This window comes from Esox lucius, chromosome 19, assembly GCF_011004845.1.
Source record: "Esox lucius isolate fEsoLuc1 chromosome 19, fEsoLuc1.pri, whole genome shotgun sequence".
NCBI lineage: Eukaryota > Metazoa > Chordata > Actinopteri > Esociformes > Esocidae > Esox > Esox lucius.
Genome location: NC_047587.1, coordinates 19669208 through 19688060, shown reverse-complemented (window position 1 = coordinate 19688060; position 18853 = coordinate 19669208). Strand labels below are relative to the sequence as shown.

General features: G+C 42.8%; 1 protein-coding gene across 9 annotated transcripts in view; it reads left to right on the top strand.

Moving 5' to 3' along the window:
- Positions 1 to 18853, top strand: part of shank3a (SH3 and multiple ankyrin repeat domains 3a) — a 307884-nt gene that overhangs the window by 266101 nt on the left and 22930 nt on the right. For all 9 annotated transcript variants that reach the window (XR_002195651.2, XM_020040539.3, XM_020040544.3 and 6 more), the window contains 4 exons: positions 8985 to 9060; positions 13579 to 13661; positions 18456 to 18580; positions 18701 to 18836. Coding sequence is in view for 8 of the 9 variants with exons in the window: in XM_020040539.3 (XP_019896098.3) it covers positions 8985 to 9060; positions 13579 to 13661; positions 18456 to 18580; positions 18701 to 18836 (420 nt within the window). In the remaining variant the exon portion in view is untranslated. The remainder of the gene's footprint in view (positions 1 to 8984; positions 9061 to 13578; positions 13662 to 18455; positions 18581 to 18700; positions 18837 to 18853) is intronic.

Genomic DNA, 18853 nt, shown 5'->3' with positions numbered 1-18853 from the left:
CTTTGTATGTAGAGCTATATGCTCATGGCAGGGATGCTGGGTAACTGGTGCGTGGATCAGAGGTAGCAGTGGTACCAGGAGAACTGTATAGTAATGGAGGCCTGGGAGCAGTCTGGGCACTGTTATCGATAGGCAGTGGGAGCTGGAGGATGGATTGTTGCCCTTTAGTGTCAGACCTGCCAGTTTTCAGCAGCAGGATAGATGAGGTCGTAGCCGTTGTCAAGGCAGAGCAGACCTCCTCAATGTGTCTTGGCTGATATCCGGGTAAGTACAGTAGATATACCGTATCTCTCAACTTGGCTTGGGTTAAGTGTTTAGATCAAATACTTCCTGTGTGCCTAAATTAGCTATTTTGAACATATACCTGGTCAGTTTAGCTAAGCTCTTAAGTTTCTGGACTGAAATGTTATGAACTACAGATATACTATATGAAGATATTTTGAATATTGCCCAATCTACTTATGGCTGTGGTAAAACCAGTTTCCAACGAACATTATTCAAATGATCTCTGGCAGTTCTATTAATAACCTTGGTGTGTTTCTGGTGGCTGCCTGCGTCTGCTCAGATCAAAGCACTTCAAATCACCCTGACTCCTCACAAAAACTGGAAAAGGGTTGGTTTGGATTCGAATTCAGAAGTACCCAGTAATGCTCTCTCTCTCTCTCTCCCTCTTTTCTCATGTTCTTTCTCTCTCTCCATCCTTCTACCTTGTCTCTTTCTCACTAATGTATTTGTCTCCCAATTTCTTTTGCCATCTCTGTCACTGGCAGTCTCACTTTCTCTCCTTTCCCTCAAATTCTCTGTCTGTCTGTTGGTGTCTCTGTAGTGACAGTCAGTCTTGGTGTAGAGCCAAATGAGCTGACAACCTTGACTGGCTGGATGCACTGCAGACCTATTTTTCACTGTTTTCAGCTGCCAAATAACTGTCACCTCAGTGTTTAACTCTACATCTCTCCTCCACATCTCCTCCATCTTTACTACATCTCTATTTCACCTCCCCTCCACCTCTATGCCACCTCTCTTCCATTTTAATCCATCTCCTCCAATTTTTCTCATCTCTCCTGTCTCTCCTACATCTGTCCAATATCTCCTCTTTTTCTCTTCTATCTATCTCTCCCCATTGCTCCTCTCTCATATCTATTTCTCTATCCCTCTATCTCTCCTCCATCTGTCCTCTGTCTCTCCTCCATTTGTCTTTTATCTCCATCTCTCATTTATCTCTCTCTCCCCTATCTCTCATTCATCTCTCGTATCTCTTTTTCTATATCTCCTCCATCTCGTTTACTTTTCTGCCATCTCTCATCTACCTTTGATCCATCTTTCCTCTATTTCTCCTCTTTCTTCCATATCCTCTCCTCCATCTCTCTAATATCTCTCCTCTCTCTTCCATCTCTCCTGGCTCTCCTCCATCTCTCTAATACTTCTCCTCTTTCTTCCATCTCTCCTGTCTCTCCTCCATCTCTCTAATATCTCTCCTCTCTCCTCCATCGCTCTAATATCTCTCCTCTCTCCTCCATCTCTCCTGTCTCTCCTCAATCTCTCTAATATCTCTCCTCTCTCCTCCATCTCTCCTGTCTCTCCTCCATCTCTCTAATATCTCTCCTCTCTCCTCCATCTCTCTAATATCTCTCTTCTCTTCCATCTCTCCTGTCTCTCCTCCATCTCTCTAATATCTCTCCTCTCTCCTCCATCTCTCTAATATATCTCCTCTCTCCTCCATCTCTCTAATATCTCTCCTCTCTCCTCCATCTCTCTAATATCTCTCCTCTCTCTTCCATCTCTCCTCTCTCCTCCATCTCTCTAATATCTCTCCTCTCTCTTCCAACTCTCCTGTCTCTCCTCAATCTTTAATATCTCTCCTCTCTCCTCCATCTCTCTAATATCTCTCCTTTCTCTTCCATCTCTCCTGTCTCTCCTCCATCTCTCTAATATCTCTCCTCTCTCCTCCATCTCTCTAATATCTCTCCTCTCTCTTCCATCTCTCCTGTCTCTCCTCAATCTTTAATATCTCTCCTCTCTCCTCCATCTCTCTAATATCTCTCCTCTCTCTTCCATCTCTCCGGTCTCTCCTCCATCTCTCTAATATCTCTCCTCTCTCCACCATCTCATTAATATCTCTCCTCTCTCTTCCATCTCTCCTGTCTATCCTCCATCTCTCTAATATCTCTCCTCTCTCTTCCATCTCTCCTGTCTCTCCTCCATCTCTCTAATATATCTCCTCTCTCCTCCATCTCATTAATATCTCTCCTCTCTCTTCCATCTCTCCTGTCTCTCCTCCATCTCTTTAATATCTCTCCTCTCTTCCATCTCTCCTGTCTCTCCTCCATCTCTCTAATATCTCTCCTTTCTTCCATCTCTCCTGTCTCTCCTCCATCTCTCTCCCATCTCTTCTTTATCACTCCTCTGCCATAGTGTTTATCTGTCTCAATGCGCTCTTTTCATTTTTCTTAATTTGTTAGTAATTATTTTCTCTTTCTGTGTGTCCCTCAATTGCCGCTCTGAAATTGCTAATCCCACTTTTCCCGTCTTTATCGTTTCTTTTCATGCAATCATTTGCATTGATTGATACAGAAATACCTTGGAATACCTGTTGTCATAGTAACAGTATGAAGAGTAACAGATAGCTATATATGGACTGCACATGTATTTGTCAAAACAATAGATCCAGCTTTTGTTCTTTCCTTTTGTAAGTTGTCTTGATATTTTTTTGGTTTCTCCCATGTCCCTTGCCTCACCCCTCCCCTCACTGACCGCCTCTAACTCCTTCCTATTAGAACCTGCTCTAAGTTATCCTGATTCAAAAGTTATTCATCTTATTTAAAAAGCCAATTGTACAGACTAAATCCGGGACATAGTTTGCTTCTTTTCTGTAGGGAAAATCTTTTTGTCCTGTCCATTTTCTCTTTCTCTCTGCTCTGTGTGGAAATGGGTCAGTCTTAAGTAAAGCCACTGTTTATCTAAAACACATTGAGGACAGGAGCATTGTGAGACAAAGAAAAAGAGAGAAAATGAAAGGGTGATTATATGTTCTCATTACAATGAGTCTCTGAAGGCTCTCTGTAGCAGAGGAGAGATGGGGGAGGAATTGAGGGGAGAGGAAAGGGGGAGGAGTGGGGAAGGAGATGGGGAGAGGAAAATGGGAGAGGTGTGTATGCCTACTGATCGATTGATCTATGAGCCACTCAGCTTATATGGACCACTAGTGTGTGTGTGTTTGTGTGTATACACTATATGTGTGTGTAAGTCATTCCTTTTAATAGACTCTACATGTATGTTATGTGTGTGGTTGTTGTTTCTTGTCAGATGTTGTGCCAGAGGTCATTGAAATCAAGCAGGGTCTTTTAGCTGGTCATGTTGTGTAAGCTGGAGGTCAGGACATTAATGTACCCAGCTGGTTTCAGAAGGGAGTCAAAGAAATGCGCAGAACCCGACTGAACACAGGCTTGTACGGAGCAGTAAGAGGCTGCTGTGTCTGAAGGGTACGTACGTGTGTGTATGTGTGTGTGTGTGTGTTTGTGTGTTATCCAAGGTGAAGTGGCTTGCACCATTCAAAGTAAGACAAAACAACTCACAATCTGACCCTGCCTGGAGATAACCAGTGTGCATTCATTGACACACACACACACACATATGCCGTTATTGCAAAGTTCATGTTGAGGAGCTCATTTGAATTGAATTTGAATCTGAATTTTACAGCTTTTACTGAAAACAAAATTTGAATAAGCACATATTTAAAATACTGCCCGTTCTAATTTAAAGTGGTTGTCTATTACTGCCATCAGTCCAGCCAGCCACAGTCACAGTGTTTCAGTGTGAACCCAAGCACCTTCCATCCCAATCCCTCTTACTGCAGTCTCTTTGTTCGCAACTTCTTAATGAACCCAGGTGACCTGTATTTATATCCACTGAAGTTGGCAATGTGAGCTCCAACATAATCTATCTTTCTGTGTGTGTAAAAGACAGAAATACCGGCTTAACTGTAAATGTGGGGACCAGAAGGTTATGTTAAGTTTTTGCATTAATGATGTTAAGATTAGGTTAGGTTTATGTTTAAGATTAGGTTTAGCAATAGGGAAAATAGGGAATACTTTTTTGGATCCCCACAAGGACAGACAAACAGACTTGTGTGTGTGCTCGTGTGTGTGTGTTTGTGTGAGTAAAATGTCAGCTTCACATTTACACCCAACTTATGTTGTTCTGTTTTGCTTCAGAGACAGACAGAGACAGAAGGACTGGCCGATGAGGACAGACATAGACGGACAGAGACACAGACAGATAAGGACAAACAGAGACAAAGACAGACAGAAAGAGGCAGACAGACAGACCGATATAGACAGATAAGGACACATAGACAGACAGACAGAGACAGATTAGGACAGACAGACAGATAGAGACAGATTAGGACAGACAGACAGAGACAGATAAGGACAGACCGATATAGACAGATAAGGACACATAGACAGACAGACAGAGACAGATTAGGACAGACAGACAGATAGAGACAGATTAGGACAGACAGACAGAGACAGATAAGGACAGACAGACAGAGACAGATAAGGACAGACAGAGACAGATAAGGACAGACAGAAACAGATAAGGACAGACAGACGGACAGACAGAGACAGATAAGGACAGACAGACAGACAGAGACAGATAAGGACAGATAAGGACAGACAGAGACAGATAAGGACAGACAGACAGACAGAGACAGATAAGGACAGATAAGGACAGACAGAGACAGATAAGGACAGACAGAGACAGATAAGGACAGACAGACAGACAGAGACAGATAAGGACAGACAGAGACAGATACAGATAAGGACAGACAGAGACAGATAAGGACACATAGACCTACATACTTGACCTAATAACAGAATCATAATGTATTATTTCTTGTATTCTAGATCCAGCCTGGGTTTCACCACAATGTAAAGTTCTACTGGTGGTGAATGAAGGGCAATGTACAGTAGTACAGACAAGGATGTATCTGTCTCTCTCTCTCTCTTTCTCCTTCATCTTCTATCTATTCCCCTCTGTTTTTATTTCTCTTCCATCGCTTCTCTTTCTTTTCTCTCCCCGTTTCTCTTGTTCACCTCTCCCTGTTCTCTCTTTCCTCTCTTATCTCTCTCCTCTCTCTCTTCTCTCTGTTCTCTCTCCTTTCCTCCGTTCTCTCTCTCTGTGATGTATGGATGTGTAGTCCAGGTTATCAGTGTTATCAGAGCTCAGTCTTTAGATGCTCGTGGGCTCCAGGCAACAGACGACATGGTGATGAATGGCCCGCATTACACACACTTACACTGCATCTGGTAGTACCACCCGGTACAAACACACTGGCTGTGTGTGTGTGTGTGAGTGTGCGCGCGTTTTTGCTGTGTAAGGTAGCTATGGTCATAAAGTTAGGAGTAGTCTCCAAATGAGTGATCTGATGTTTACTCTCAACATCCTTAGTTGTGAACAGTTAGGGAGGTAAACACACAGTTAACCCTGTCAAACATAGACAGGCTCAGCAAAACCAGGTTCCTATCAACAAAGGAATACTGTATGTGTAATCTCTAAGGTATACACTTACCCAACATTAAATTGTATTTGTTGTTCCCAATTAACATATACAGTATCTCACAAAAGTGAGTACACCCCTCACATTTCTGTAATATTTGAGTATATCTTTTCATTTGACAACACTGAAGAAATGACACTTTGCTACAATGTAAAGTAGTGAGTGTACAGCTTGTATAACAGCCATTCATGTCTAAACCGCTGGCAACAAAAGTGAGTACACCCCTAAGTGAAAATGTCCAAATTGAGCCCAAAGTGTCAATATTTTGTGTGGCCACCATCATTTCCCAGCACTGCCTTAACCCTCTTGGGCATGGAGTTCACCAGAGCTTCACAGGTTGCCATTGGAGTCCTCTTCCACTCCTCCATGACGACATCACAGAGCTGGTGGATGTTAGAGACCTTGCTCTCCTCCATCTTCCGTTTGAGGATGCCCCACAGATGCCCAATAGGGTTTAGTATATATTACATATGTAATATGCCCCTCTCTTGCCTCTGTCTTCTCTATCAAGAACTATACCTAAAGGGGAAAAAATAACATGTGAAACTTTGATTCTATCAATGTGACCCAAATCACCCAACAGATCAGTTACTGTTGAAAGAAGACCTGGGATACCATTAGGGTCAGGTACCTTAGCCAAAGCCAATACTTTCTACAGCAACACAAATATTTTCATGTTTTAGGTCAGATCCCATCTTCATAGAATATTTGTTCAATAGAAACTGCTTTTTGCAGCCACTAACATGTAGAATAATGAAATGTGCCTCTTTGAGAAAATCCCTACAGTGTTTTTATCACATTCGTACTATTTTTACAAGTGTGGTTTTTCAAAACTCTTAGTACAAAACTACAAAATTACAACACTTAGTCACACCTATTTTTACAATCAAAACCATTGATTGGGCTCTCATTGGTTTTTTACACATTTTTTACTTTGTTTAAAATACAATGAGTACACCAATTCGTTGCAAAAATAATGCAGTACTGTTAGTATAATCCATCAAACAACCATCAATGCAAAAAAAAATATCCCAGACACATTTTTCAAAGTGACACTTATAACTGCCGAATATAATCATCTACTCTATATTACAGTATTTCCACCTCGATCAACAAGCTGTACATTTACGGTGTAAATCAAAAGGTGTGATCAATGAAGACATTCTGCAGTCACTGATGCAAAAACATGTCTAATCAAATGCAACAAAATAAGGGATTACAATAATGAAATGTTTACCACGTCTAAATGTGTATTACATCTGTTTTCAGCATTTGTCCATACATTTATATCCACATAAATGTAATATAATCTCCCCTTCACCACCCTCACCCACTAGAACATCACCTCTCCTCCACCACTCTCACCCACTATAACATCACCTCTCCTCCACCACCCTCACCCACTATAACATCACCTCCCCCCCACCACCCTCACCCACTAGAACATCACCTCTCCTCCACCACTCTCACCCACTATAACATCACCTCTCCTCCACCACCCTCACCCACTATAACATCACCTCCCCCCCACCACCCTCACCCACTAGAACATCACCTCTCCTCCACCACTCTCACCCACTATAACATCACCTCTCCTCCACCACCCTCACCCACTATAACATCACCTCCCCCCCACCACCCTCACCCACTATAACATCACCTCCCCCCACCACCCTCACCCACTATAACATCACCTCTCCTCCACCACCCTCACCCACTACAACATCACCTCTCCTCCACCACCCTCACCCACTACAACATCACCTCTCCTCCACCACCCTCACCCACTACAACATCACCTCTCCTCCACCACCCTCACCCACCACAACATCACCTCTCCTCCACCACCCTCACCCACTACAACATCACCTCTCCTCCACCACCCTCACCCACTATAACATCACCTCCCCCCACCACCCTCACCCACTAGAACATAACCTCTCCTCCACCACCCTCACCCACTATAACATCACCTCTCCTCCACCACCCTCACCAACTACAACATCACCTCTCCTCCACCGCCCTCACCCACTACAACATCCCCTCCTCCACCCTCACCCACTATAACATCACCTCCTCCACCCTCAGTTACTACAACATCACCTCACCTCCACCACCCTCACACACAATAATATCACCTCATCCACCCTCACCCACTACAACATCCTCTCCTCCACCCAGACCCACTACAACATCACCTCCTCCACCCTCACAAACTACAACATCACCTCCTCCACCACCCTCACCCTCTACAACATCACCTCCTCCTCCACCCTCACCCACTACAACATCACCTCCTCCACCCTCATCCACTAGAAAATCTCCTCCTCCTCCACCCTCACCCACTATAACATCACCTCCTCCACCAGCACCCACTATAACATCACCTCCTATACCCTCACCAACTACACACAGGAGATGTAGGACATTAGTCCAATATGTAGGAGGAATGAGAAGAGAAGGAGAAAGACAGACAGTGTTCTTGTAGTAAAGGTCTGTGTCCTCCGGCCGTCTCTCCGTCTGGTTTTCAGTGTGAGTGGCTGACAGTTGTCGGTGTTGTTCTGACCTGGCACACGTGGCTGTTTCTGCACTCTGGAAGACAGTGCAGGGTGGGAAAGAGAAAGGCAATGCATGGGTAATGAGAGTGATCCTAGCTTTAACAGGTTGCACTGAGATAACAGAACTATCTGAGGGAGTGAAGGACAGGGAGAGCGGCAGGAGGGGATAGATTGATGCAGAGTGAATAAGAAGGGAAGAGAGAAGGTTTGAAAGAGAGCTGAGAATGATAGAAAGAATGGTGAAGAGGGGAGATGGCACGGGTCAGGAGATATTTCAAGGAATGGATATGATGGAGCAAGACATTTGGTCTGCTGTAGTGGACATACCTGTCAGCTGTCACTGGCTCCGACATAGTGACAGGGTGCAGTGAACATCCAGGGACTGACTGTCATCAACGCTTCCAGGATCATCAAAACACACCCACTTCCCAAAAAAGGAATAAATACACACGTGCACGCACGTCCAGTTAAGAGCTCCATTCAATTCAGTCAGCAGTGTCATTTAGTTAGGACTGTCATCAATCCTCCTGGAGGATGGATATATTCATCTAATGAGCAGGACCACTCACAAACACACACACACACTGGGGTCCACACAGACTGGGGTCCACACACACACACACACACACACTGGTGCACACACACAGACACACACACACACACACTGGGGTCCACACACACACACTGGTGCACACACCCACACACACACGCGCGCACTCACACACACACTTGTGCACACACCCACAGACACACACACACACGCACTGGTGTACACACCCACACCCACACACTGGTGCACACACACAGACACACAGACACACACAGACACACAGACACACACACTGAAAGTGTATTTCTTTATTTTCCAGAGACAAGAGAAGACCGCACCAAGAGACTGTTCAGACACTACACTGTGGGATCCTACGACAACTTCACCTCATACAGGTAAATCTCACAGTATTCAGGACCCTGATGGGGGATGTCGGCTCGACCTTTGACTCCAATCCAAAGGTTATGAGCTTGTATCCATGGAGACAAATCAACTTAAACTCCAGTATATGTGTTTTCAGTTTTTTTTAAGCATTTCTCATACCTTAACACTTAAAGTACCTCAATGGGTTGTACATAAAAATACCTAACCCTAAACCTAACTTTAAATATATTAAGAGCTTTTAGTTCACCCATGCATGGGTGAGTGATGTGATGCTGCGGTCTAGTGGTGAGTCAGGGTCAGTGCATCACCCCAGTTCCGTGCTTAACACAGGCCTCATTCAAAGCTGAACATTACTGTTTATGTGGGTCCATGTGTATTGGTTTATTTATCATGAATTTATTCATGATATCATTTGGGTCTTTACGTTTTTATTGATAGAGGAAAGACAGTGTGAAACATACAGGATAGTGAAGTAGCATTGGGCCGGAGTTAGACCCATGCTGCAATGGTAGGCAGAGGCTTCGACCCCCAGACCACTCTAGGCCATGTCTGTCTTCTCCCCCCCCCCCCCCCCCCCCGACATGTGTGAGTGCCTGCCTTCATGTACCTAGTGCAGTGTGAGTGAGAGGGGACACTGGACCTGTACCTGCTGATGGACGTTCACGCTAAATGTCAGAGTCAGCTTGTCAGGAGAAGAGGCGCTTTGTATAAGAGCATTGTTTCCGCTCAGTTTCTTTTCCAGAGAGGATTCGAAAAAGATGGAGAAATTGAAAGAGGGAAATTTAGATAGAGAGGGGGAGATAGTGCAGTTGCTCACAGTTTTAACAAAAGACCGGCTAAAAGGGAGCTCGAGCAGCAGAGCTGCCTCTCTATGGGATACAATCTCAAAGCTCTTGAATGGAGGTCTAAGCAATGTAGCTGAATGGAATGAATTGCAGGTAGCAGCGTAGCGCCCTGCGTCATCCTGGCTCAGGGACGGGAAGCCAGACACTGTCAGAGGTGGTGTTGCAGTGGTGCTGGTCTGAAGACGAAACCCCAAGGACCAGGGTATTGACGGGGACCAGGTCCTGCCTAGGCTGTTAACGTGAGATGTGATCCTGACACTTACTGTAAGAGTAGGCGTGTTAACCTGGCTGACCTAACAATCATATCCTTTGTAAGAAGCAAAAGAGCATCAGAACAATAACTGAAAGGCCATACAAACCAGGCATTTGTCATGAATACGTATAGAACTATGAAAACAACTGAAATAGAGTGATCAATTATTGTGACATCTAAGGCGACGTGTTATTTCAGCACACAAACTGATTCCTTACTGAAAATGATTACTGTTCACAAACATGAAACCTAGGTTTTTTATCTCGAGCTATGGAGGGGCGAGGGTTAAAGCTGGACCTCTGACTGCTGAAACAGGGCAGAAGTTCAGGGCTCTGTCACCATGGGCCCAGGAGAAGTGACAGGGTAGTGGGCTAGTTTATAGTCCATCTATCGATGAAATTACATCATGACATTATGAAAATGCTATTGTCTTCTGACAACAAACTTCACTGTCCTTATGGAGAGGTAGAAATACACAACTTCCCCGCATGACCTTAGCTGCCCTCTGCTCCATATAACATACTTTGTTCTATTTTGTAAATGTCAACCTTAGCAAGGTAAACAACTGAAAGCTATTTTCTAAACAATGTTTTGATGGGTTTTTATCTTGATAGCTAGCTGGCTAGCCAATTTCACAACTTCTTAAATGTAGCACAATAACTATTACCAGATTAAACTCTTAATTTTTAAGGTAATTATGAGCAAATTACAGAATTACAGCTTTAACACTCCACCCTCTCAAGGTCTCAAGGATTTAAAAAGCATTTACACATATTTACTGTATATTTATCCCATGTACATCACTGGTTATCATGCTTCAATAATATGTGGTGACATTCAAATTCAAAAGAGATTCAAAACTACAACCCTGTTTCCAAGAAAGTTGGGACACTGCGTAAAATGCATATAAAAACAGAATGAAATGATGTGCAAATCAGGTATCCCTGTACTTAATGGAAAACAGTACAAAGAAAACAATGTTGAAACTGAGAAATTGTATTGTTTTTGGAAAAATACATGCCCATTCTGAATTTGAAGCCTGCAACACGTTTCAAAAAGGTTGGGACAGGGGCATGTTTACCACTGTGTTGCATCACCTCTTCTTTCACCTCTTCTTTCACCTTCACCTCTTCTTCAAACGCTTAAAGATACTCTGTAAGCGTTTGAGAACTGAGGAGAGCAATTGCTGTATTTTTGATAGTGAAATTCCCATTCTTGTTTGATATAACTTCCTTTTCGTATTTTTCATTTTATAATGTGCCAAATGTTTTCAATGGAGGCAGGCCAGTTTAGCCTCCCGACTCTTACTACAGAGCTATGCTGTTGTAAAACATGCAGAATGTGGTTTGACATTATCTTGCTGAAATATGCAAAGGCTTCCCTGAAAAATACATTGTCTGGATGGCAGGTTCTGATGTAAAAGAATGAGACAAAGATAAATCATGTCAGAACCTTTTCCACCTTTAATGTGACCTATAACTTGAACAATTCAATTGGAAAACAAACTGAAATCTTTGAGGGTGAAAAATAAAAATACAAAATCACAATGACCTGGTTGCGTAAGTGTGAACACCCTTAAACTAATACTTTGTTGAAGCACCTTTTGATTTGATCATAGCACTCAGTCTTTTTGGGTAGGAGTCTATTAGCATGGCACATCTTGACGTGGCAATATTTACCCACCCTTCTTTGCAAAAGCGCTCCAAATCTGTCAGATCTCCTGTGCACAGCCCTCTTCAGATCCACTTCACCTCAGTCCATCTTAAATGAGCTCAGGCCTAGAGAAGGTGGCAGCGGTTCTATATCTTGTTTAAATATGGTTTCTTCCTTGCAAGGTTAAAATGTAACTTGCATTTGTGTATGCAGCAACGTACTCTGTTCACAGAAAATGGTTTTCAGAAGTGTTCCTGAGCCCATGCAGTAATGTCCACTACAGAATCATGTCTGTTTTTAATGTAGTAGCACCTAAGGGCCCGAAGATCACAGCCATTCAATATTGGTTTTCGTCCTTGTCCCTTGCATATAGAGATTTCTCCGGATTCTCTGATTCCTTTAATGATATTATGTATCGTAGACGATGAGATCCCCAAACTCTTTGTAATTTTACATTGAGAAACGTTATTCTTAAATTGTTGCACTATTTGCCCGTTCAGTCTTTCACTTACTTCAGAAAGACTCATCCTCTCTGGGATGATTTTTATACCCAGTCATTTACCTGATTTGTTGCCAATTTGCCTAGTTAGAAGAGATGTTCCTCCGGGTTTATTTTCAAGCATTTTACAACTTTTCCAGTCTTTTGTTGCCTCTGTCAGTAGCCTATCAGTAGCCTATATTGATGTTGTTATGATTCATGACGCCCCTGTCACTGGGAACACAAAAGCACATATCAGCATTCTCACACATGGTGTGATGATTTAATTTCTCTCAGTGAGTACAAACATTATGAAGGAACACGTTCACTCATTTACACGCACACACACTCTATGTACTGTACACACTGCAGAGATCCGTGAGCTAGTTTTTTAAGCTGAGTCATCAGAGAAGGGGTTCAGGTGTGTCTGAGCATGTGGGTGTGTGGGTGTGTGAATGTGTGGGTGTGTGAATGTGTGAATGTGTGGGTGTGTGAATGTGTGGATGTGTGGGTGTGTGAATGTGTGGGTCTGTGGATGTGTGGGTGTGTGAATGTGTGGATGTGTGGGTGTGTGAATGTGTGGGTGTGTGAATGTGTGGATGTGTGGGTGTGTGAATGTGTGGGTGTGTGGATGTGTGGGTGTGTGAATGTGTGGATGTGTGGGTGTGTGAATGTGTGGGTCTGTGGATGTGTGGGTGTGTGAATGTGTGGGTGTGTGAATGTGTGGGTGTGTGGATGTGTGGGTGTGTGAATGTGTGGGTGTGTATGTTTGTTTCCAAGGCCATTGGGTTCCTCTCTTCCCCTCTCTCCTTCACTCTTTTTCTCTCCCATTGTCCATTTCCCATTATTTCTCCTATCTCTCCCATCTCTACCTCCCCTCACGTTCCTTTCTTCCTTCTGTCTGTCTGTCCTACCTCTCCCATCTCTACCTCACCTTCCTTTCTTCCTTCTGTCTGTCTGTCCTATCTCTCCCATCTCTACCTCCACTCATGTTCCTTTCTTCCTTCTGTCTGTCTGTCCTATCTCTCCCATCTCTACCTCCCCTCACCTTCCTTTCTTCCTTCTGTCTGTCTGTCCTATCTATCCCATCTCTACCTCCACTCACCTTCCTTTCTTCCTTCTGTCTGTCTGTCTGTCCAATCTTTCCCCATCACTACCTCCCCTCTCTTCTCCCGTCTTTATGTCTGTCTGTTTTTTTCCATTGATACCTCTCCACTCTCCTTCCTTCTGGCTGTCTGTCCATTCTCTCGGTTACTATGTTGCTGGACTCTTACCTGCTGTGTCTCTCTTCTGCCCTCAGTGATTACATCATAGAGGAGAAGAATGCTCTGCTGCAGAAGAAAGAAAATGAAGGTTTCGGCTTCGTCCTGCGAGGAGCCAAAGGTAGTGTACACAGACAGACAGACGGACACAGACAGACAGACATATAGACAAAGAAAGACAGATGGACACAGACAGACATACAGACAGACAGACAGACGGACACAGACAGACAGTTGAAGAAGACCTTTATATGTTAATCCGGTCTGGCTTCGCCATAAGAGTGGAATGCAACTCTTAATGCATCCATTAGCAGGCTGGAGAAAAAAACACTTTTCACAAAGCTTGTCTTCATTATTCAAGCGAGATTTCAGAATCACTTTCACCTATTACTACTCTGCATTTCTGTCTATATCTGTTTTGTGTGTGTGTGTGTGTGTACTGTATGTACCGTATATGTCCGTGTGTGTGTGTGTGTGTGTGTACTGTATGTACAGTATATGTCCGTGTGTGTGTGTGTACTGTATGTACAGTATATGTCCGTGTGTGTTTGTGTGTGTGTGTGTGTGTGTGTGTGTGTGCCTAGTCCCTGTGGTGGCGTCATTTTAGGATGAGCTGTCGGTTGAATTCCCATCTGTTTCTCACACAGTGTTCAGGGAGACAGGAATGGGTCTCTTTTACTCTACCTTTATTTTCCTCCTTTCTAGTTTGTCATCAATTGACTCATTCAGTGTCTTTCTGTTATTCTAATTCACTTTTATGTTTTTAATTATTTATTTATTTCTTCTTTCAGTCATCCCTCAGCTCTCAGCTTTACTATGAGTTAGTGTCCTCGACTAAAATACCTCCCTCTACATACATATATATATATACACACACACATACACACACACACACACGCAGACACACTGCACGTGCCTGCTCCCCATGATGGTTACTATAGCAACCCCTCACAGGCACCTTGCCGGGCGTCTTAAATGTGTTTTCTGCTCCGACATCATAGATGTACAGTAGTTTGTACCTCTCTCACTCCTCCAACTCTCTCTAAAGCTGTTATGACTTAAGACAGAGGGATTGTCTAAAGCTTCACTGCTGATCAATGAACCCAAGTTTACATTTAGCCTTATGTACTGTAGAGCCTGTCGATTTCTCTGTCCATTTTGTCTTAAGTAGAGCCTGTCGATTTCTCTGTCCATTTAGTCTATTGTAGAGCCAGTAGATTTCTCTGTCCATTTTGTCTTATGTAGAGCCAGTAGATTTCTCTGTCTATTTAGTCTAAAATAGAGCCAGTAGATTTCTCTGTCCATTTAGTCTTAAGAAGAGCCAGTAGATTTCTCTGTCTGTTTAGTCTAAAATAGAGCCAGTAGATTTCTATGTCTGTTTAGTCTAAAGTAGAGCCAGTAGATTTCTCTGTCCATTTAGTCTAAAGTAGAGCCAGTAGATTTCTCTGTCCATTTAGTCTAAAGTAGAGCCAGTAGATTTCTCTGTCCATTTAGTCTAAAGTAGAGCCAGTAAATTTCTCTGTCCATTTAGTCTTAAATAGAGCCAGTAGATTTCTCTGTCCATTTAGTCTAAAGTAGAGCCAGTAGATTTCTCTGTCCATTTTGTCTTATGTAGAGCCAGTAGATTTCTCTGTCTATTTAGTCTAAAATAGAGCCAGTAGATTTCTCTGTCCATTTAGTCTTAAGAAGAGCCAGTAGATTTCTCTGTCTGTTTAGTCTAAAATAGAGCCAGTAGATTTCTATGTCTGTTTAGTCTAAAGTAGAGCCAGTAGATTTCTCTGTCCATTTAGTCTAAAGTAGAGCCAGTAGATTTCTCTGTCCATTTAGTCTAAAGTAGAGCCAGTAGATTTCTCTGTCCATTTAGTCTAAAGTAGAGCCAGTAAATTTCTCTGTCCATTTAGTCTTAAATAGAGCCAGTAGATTTCTCTGTCCATTTAGTCTAAAGTAGAGCCAGTAGATTTCTCTGTCCATTTAGTCTATTGTAGAGCCAGTAGATTTCTCTGTCCATTTAGTCTAAAGTAGAGCCAGTAGATTTCTCTGTCCATTTAGTCTTAAATAGAGCCAGTAGATTTCTCTGTCCATTTAGTCTAAAGTAGAGCCAGTAGATTTCTCTGTCCATTTAGTCTAAAGTAGAGCCAGTAGATTTCTCTGTCCATTTAGTCTAAAGTAGAGCCAGTAGATTTCTCTGTCCATTTAGTCTGTCCACCCATTGTTCCTCAGTACATCCATTTTAACAGGTACTTTCCAGACATGGTGTGTATGTTTGGCTAGTGTGACGTTGTAAAATTACATCTATGTTCTGTGAATAGAATTCCTTCAAAGTTACAGGCTTAATATGTCCATGCTAAATCAGCAATATTCCCTGGTAACAGGGGTTAATTGAAGCTTGTTGGTTGAATCCAAGAGGGGTAATTGAAAATGAGCCTCACACAAATGCATATTTTTAAAACGTGACTTACCTATTTATCAACCTCTATCTGTCAGTCTGTCTGTCTGTATATTGTTTGTCTTTTGACAGTATCTTTCTACGTTGCCCTCAAGTATTATTGGCACCCTAAATATGAACGTAAAGTATTTGAGAAACATTTTATTGTTGTTTATCTTGATCTACAACTGGATATCACACTCAAAATATCATGAATCTTTAAAATTATTATCATCAACAAATAATAATTTATTGAAAATCATGCGTGCCACAATAATTGACACCCCTGCTTTTAGTCGTTTCTGCACCCTGCCTTTCCCCTTTGGATGTAAAACAGCCCCCAACATCCACCAATCAGTGGGGATTACATTTTTTTCTGCATGACCTTATCTGTATTATCTTGGACATTCCTGCAATCAGCATGCCCAATGCCTTCCGCAATACTACCCAAAGCCTTTTCAATACTGAAACACCTGTAACATTGTGTTGTGTTACAAAACTACACATTTTAGAGTGGCCTTTTATTGTTCTCAGCACAAAGCGCAAGTCTGTAATTATCATGCTGTTTAATCAGCTTCTAGATGTAACACTGTCAGGTGGAAGGATTTTCTTAGCAGTGGAGAAATGCTCACTAACAAGGATAAAAATACATTTGGTGCACAACAGTTGAGAGAAATAAGCATTTTCCCCATCATGGAACCAGAACTTTACATTTCTCATTTATCTTTCTGTTCAGTTTATCTTTCAATATGCAGAGCCCTCTGGAATGATTATTTCACCTCTACTATTTGTACTTAGTGCTCCCTCCCCCTGCCAAGATAAGAGCACTGAGTCTCCTCCTGTGTGTGATGAGGTGGGAGAACACAGCAAGGGATTGGAGACCGTTTTTTGTCCTTGTGGACTGTCATCACCATCTGACCCCACTGGTTTTCAAAAGGGTTTAGGTCAGGGAATATGGGATGGCCATTGCAAAAGCTTGATTCAGTAGTCAGTGAAACATTCTTTTGTGAATCTGGAGGAATGCTTTCAGGTCTTGTTGGATCCAATGAGTGGGTGAGGCAGACAGATTTTGCTGTGAAATGTCCTGGTACTTCATCGAGTCCATGCTGCTTCCTTCGGGAAAGACATCCAACTAGTGTGTTGGCATGGAGGTTGATGTCTAACTGTGGTTTTGAACATTTGGCGATCGCAAGATTCAACAACCTTCTGCAATTCTAAAATTGTGGGAAATGTATTTTTGTTTGAAATCTTTTATCATAATTAAATATTCAGTATCTCTCATATTTTAAGTGCAAGATCAACCTTTTTCATCTTTAGCAAGGGTTCCAATAATTCAGGAGGGCATTTTATATATCCCCCGCCACACACACGCACACGCGCGCACACACACACACACACATGTAGTAGCCTTTTGAGCTCTCCTGTTTAAGTGGGATTGTTGGACTTAGTCCAGAATTAAATGGAAGATATAGTATAGTGAACAGTAGCTCTATCTTCAGGCAGATGCACACTATATAACCAGTCACAATTTTGTCTGGGTGGGTGTGTATGGTTGTGGGGGTGGGTGTGTTTACATGGGCATGCACTTCTTTGTGTGATTGAGTATGTGTGTGTGTTTGTTGACCTGTCCTAAATGCATGAATGTGTTTGGGTAATCAGATTTTCAGTGTTAAAGTGATTGACATTAGTATCTCACCTCTCTGGTACTGATAGACTTAAAACATTCTATAGAGTCCATCTCTGCTACTAATACTGTTTTAGAACATTCTTTAGAGTCAATCTCTCTGCTTCTAATACTTTTTTGGAACATTCTACAGAGTCAATCTCTCTGCTTCTAATATTGTTTTAGAACATTATATAGAGTCAATCTCTCTGCTACTAATACTTTTTTGGAACATTCTATAGAGTCCATATCTGCTACTAATACTGTTTTAGAACATACTATGGAGTCCATCTCTGCTACTAATACTGTTTTAGAACATTCTATACAGTCCATCTCCGCTACTAATACTCTTTTAGAACATTCTATGGAGTCCGTCTCTGCTACTAATACTATTTTAGAATAGTCTATATAGTCCATATCTGCTACAAAAACTCTTAGAACATTCTATGGAGTCCATCTTTGCTACAGATACTCTTTTAGAACATTCTATAGACTCCATCTCTCTGCTACTACTATGCTTTTACATCATGGCCTCTTGGCATTCTCGCCCTACCAGCTGCTGAACCCCTATCAGAACTCTTCTCTGTCAGTGCCCCACAATGGTGGAACCAACTTCCCCATGAAGCTATGACAGCAGAATTCCTGCATATTATCAGAAAACTATCTGGAAGCCTCACCCACAGAACTGTACCTATGTGGACCTGAGATGTGTGTGGGTGTAGCTTTATATGTAACTCGATGACTCAGTGTACTTAAGTTCAAATATCTGGTTGTCCATTGCTGAATTTACATCAAGTAACTTGCTATCTCTCTCTCTGTCTTTCCAGCTGAGACACCCATTGAGGAGTTCACCCCAACACCAGCGTTCCCTGCCCTCCAGTATCTAGAGTCTGTGGACGTGGAGGGAGTAGCCTGGAGGGCGGGGCTTAGGACCGGTGACTTCCTCATCGAGGTAACCAACCCCCCTTCTATCTCTTCTTCAACCCAATGGACCATAGCCCCGTTGTCTCACAGGTCTCTCTCCAGTCTACAATGCTGTGTTTGTGTGTGTGTGTTTGTGTGTGTGTTCCAGGTGCACGGTGTGAACGTGGTGAAAGTGGGCCATAAGCAGGTGGTCTCTCTGATCAGACAAGGGGGCAACAGTCTGCTGATGAAGGTGGTCTCTGTCACACGGAAACCTGAGTCTGAGGACGTGGTCCGTAAGAAAGGTACGGTGCCCCTTCCT